General features: G+C 49.0%; 1 protein-coding gene across 1 annotated transcript in view; it reads left to right on the forward strand.

Annotated features, from left to right (window-relative positions):
* LOC105569586 overlaps positions 1 to 1,570 on the forward strand; it is a 3,475-nt gene extending 1,905 nt beyond the window's left edge. The window contains exon 2 of the mRNA XM_012026168.1: positions 6 to 1,570. Coding sequence (XP_011881558.1) covers positions 6 to 926 — 921 coding nt within the window. The 3' untranslated portion in view covers positions 927 to 1,570. The remainder of the gene's footprint in view (positions 1 to 5) is intronic.
* Positions 1,571 to 1,859: the final 289 nt, after the last annotated feature.

Raw genomic sequence — 1,859 nt, forward strand, 5'->3', positions numbered from 1 at the left:
AACAGGCAAATTGCATAGGCGTTAACTTGGAATCGGCCAACGATTTGGAACTGATGTCTGTATCGGACAGCGAGAAGGAACCGAATGCTTCAGGACGAGTTTCTGCATGCGAGCATAACAGGCCGGTGATCGACTTCTTGGATATTATCGCGCGATATTACTATACTCCTCAGGTGGAACAGATTCCGAACAGCACGGACAATTCGTGCAGCTCGACCGACGAATGCGCGAGCGAATGTTATGAAGGGAACGAACGAGCGGACGTGGACGATGAGAACGGGGATGTGGACGATTCAGGAGCGGTTTGTTCACCGTTGTACGCCACAGACCTCCTCGAGACCGAATTGTTCGTGGAGGAAGGCGTGGTGAACACCGAGGGGACCAATCGAATATTGAAGTCTCTGTTGAAAGAAACCGTCTCCAGCGTGTCCTTCCGAAAGAGACGCGGAAACGTCGTGTACGGCGTGCCGCGCCTGAAGAGGATCCGCCCCAAGTACCAATTGATTAAGCCGAAGAGAACGCGCGTCCTCGAGAGCCAGGACGAGCCAGGACCCAGGAAGATCATTAGCGATATGTACGGAGTGCGGACAGTCAGCTATGATCTGCCCGAGCTGGATCAGACGTGCGCGGCAGTGGGGGTGAAAGTAACGACGTTGAGCGACAGCGACAGCGACGCGAGCGTACCATCCACGACGTCGCGACGCCCCAACGCAACGCGATCGCACGAGTTCGAGTCGAGTCGCGATATAGTGAAGGACTTACGTCAACCGTTGCTGAGCGACTCGAGCTCCAGCCCATCGTCACGGTCCAACACGACCAGCTCCAGCTCTGGCTCCAGCTCTAGCTCTAGCTCTAGCTCTAGCTCCAGCTCCTGCTCCAGCTCCTGCTCGTCGTGTTCGTGCTCCTCGTGCAACACGAGAGCCTGACGCCTGAAATGTCAAATTCTCTTGTTATTTTTTTTACGTGCACGGGGTATTTTACATTGACGGAGTCTTCTCGCACTAATCAGTATTCTCTCTTATTGTTAGATCTTTCAAATAATCAGGCAATTACCGTACAATTTTTATTTTGATGACTGACCAGCATCTAAGAGTTTATTATTTTCTATTTTACATATGACTAGGTGATTGATATCCATGTGATATGTGCCATCTTCAGTTTCGTATTTTAGTCCTGTCGACTTCTTCCGTACCTAGTACAGTATTCAAGTTTTTTCTCCTACGATCTATCTTTGTCTTCTACCGCGACGTGCGAGTTTATATATATAAGTTTATATATAAAACACTCAGCCTCATGAATGCCCTTACATCCGAAGAAAGACGTTAAAGATATCCAACAGGAAAATTTATTTGTTTTAATAAAATTAATTTTTCTATCGTAATATATTGACGGCTATTTTCAGGGGTAAAAGCATTCATGACGCCGAGTGTACACTCTGGTACACTTTGGTACAAGTACCAAGCAATCGCCTAAAGATAAAATCGTCTCACTGGCGTTATATTTTGTTCTCCACCGGTGGAATTTTACATCCTCTCACAAAAGTTGAAATAAATCAGAGTTCTATCCAAAAGGGAAAGTATTCAAGATCCCTCGAAGTACCTTTCTTCGAAAGTATCGTTCTCGAATAACACGCGCGAGGAGTTGGAGGCGTGAGATAAAACTCCTCTACGTCGCGCAGGATTAAACCGTCGTAGAGGGCGATTTTTGCGGCGCGGCGGGTCCCCTAAAAGGGGGGCAGGGGAGCGAGAGGAGCCTCTTCCTCTTTCGCTCGCGGGCATTCTCGGTATCCCGCAGTTGGGATCAGTAAGGTAGGAGTGCCAGGGCAGCAGGGAGATGCAGGTGCAACGGTGCGCGCCTCG

Source organism: Vollenhovia emeryi, unplaced genomic scaffold (assembly GCF_000949405.1).
Source record: "Vollenhovia emeryi isolate VEMERY1.0 unplaced genomic scaffold, V.emery_V1.0 DF939123.1, whole genome shotgun sequence".
NCBI lineage: Eukaryota > Metazoa > Arthropoda > Insecta > Hymenoptera > Formicidae > Vollenhovia > Vollenhovia emeryi.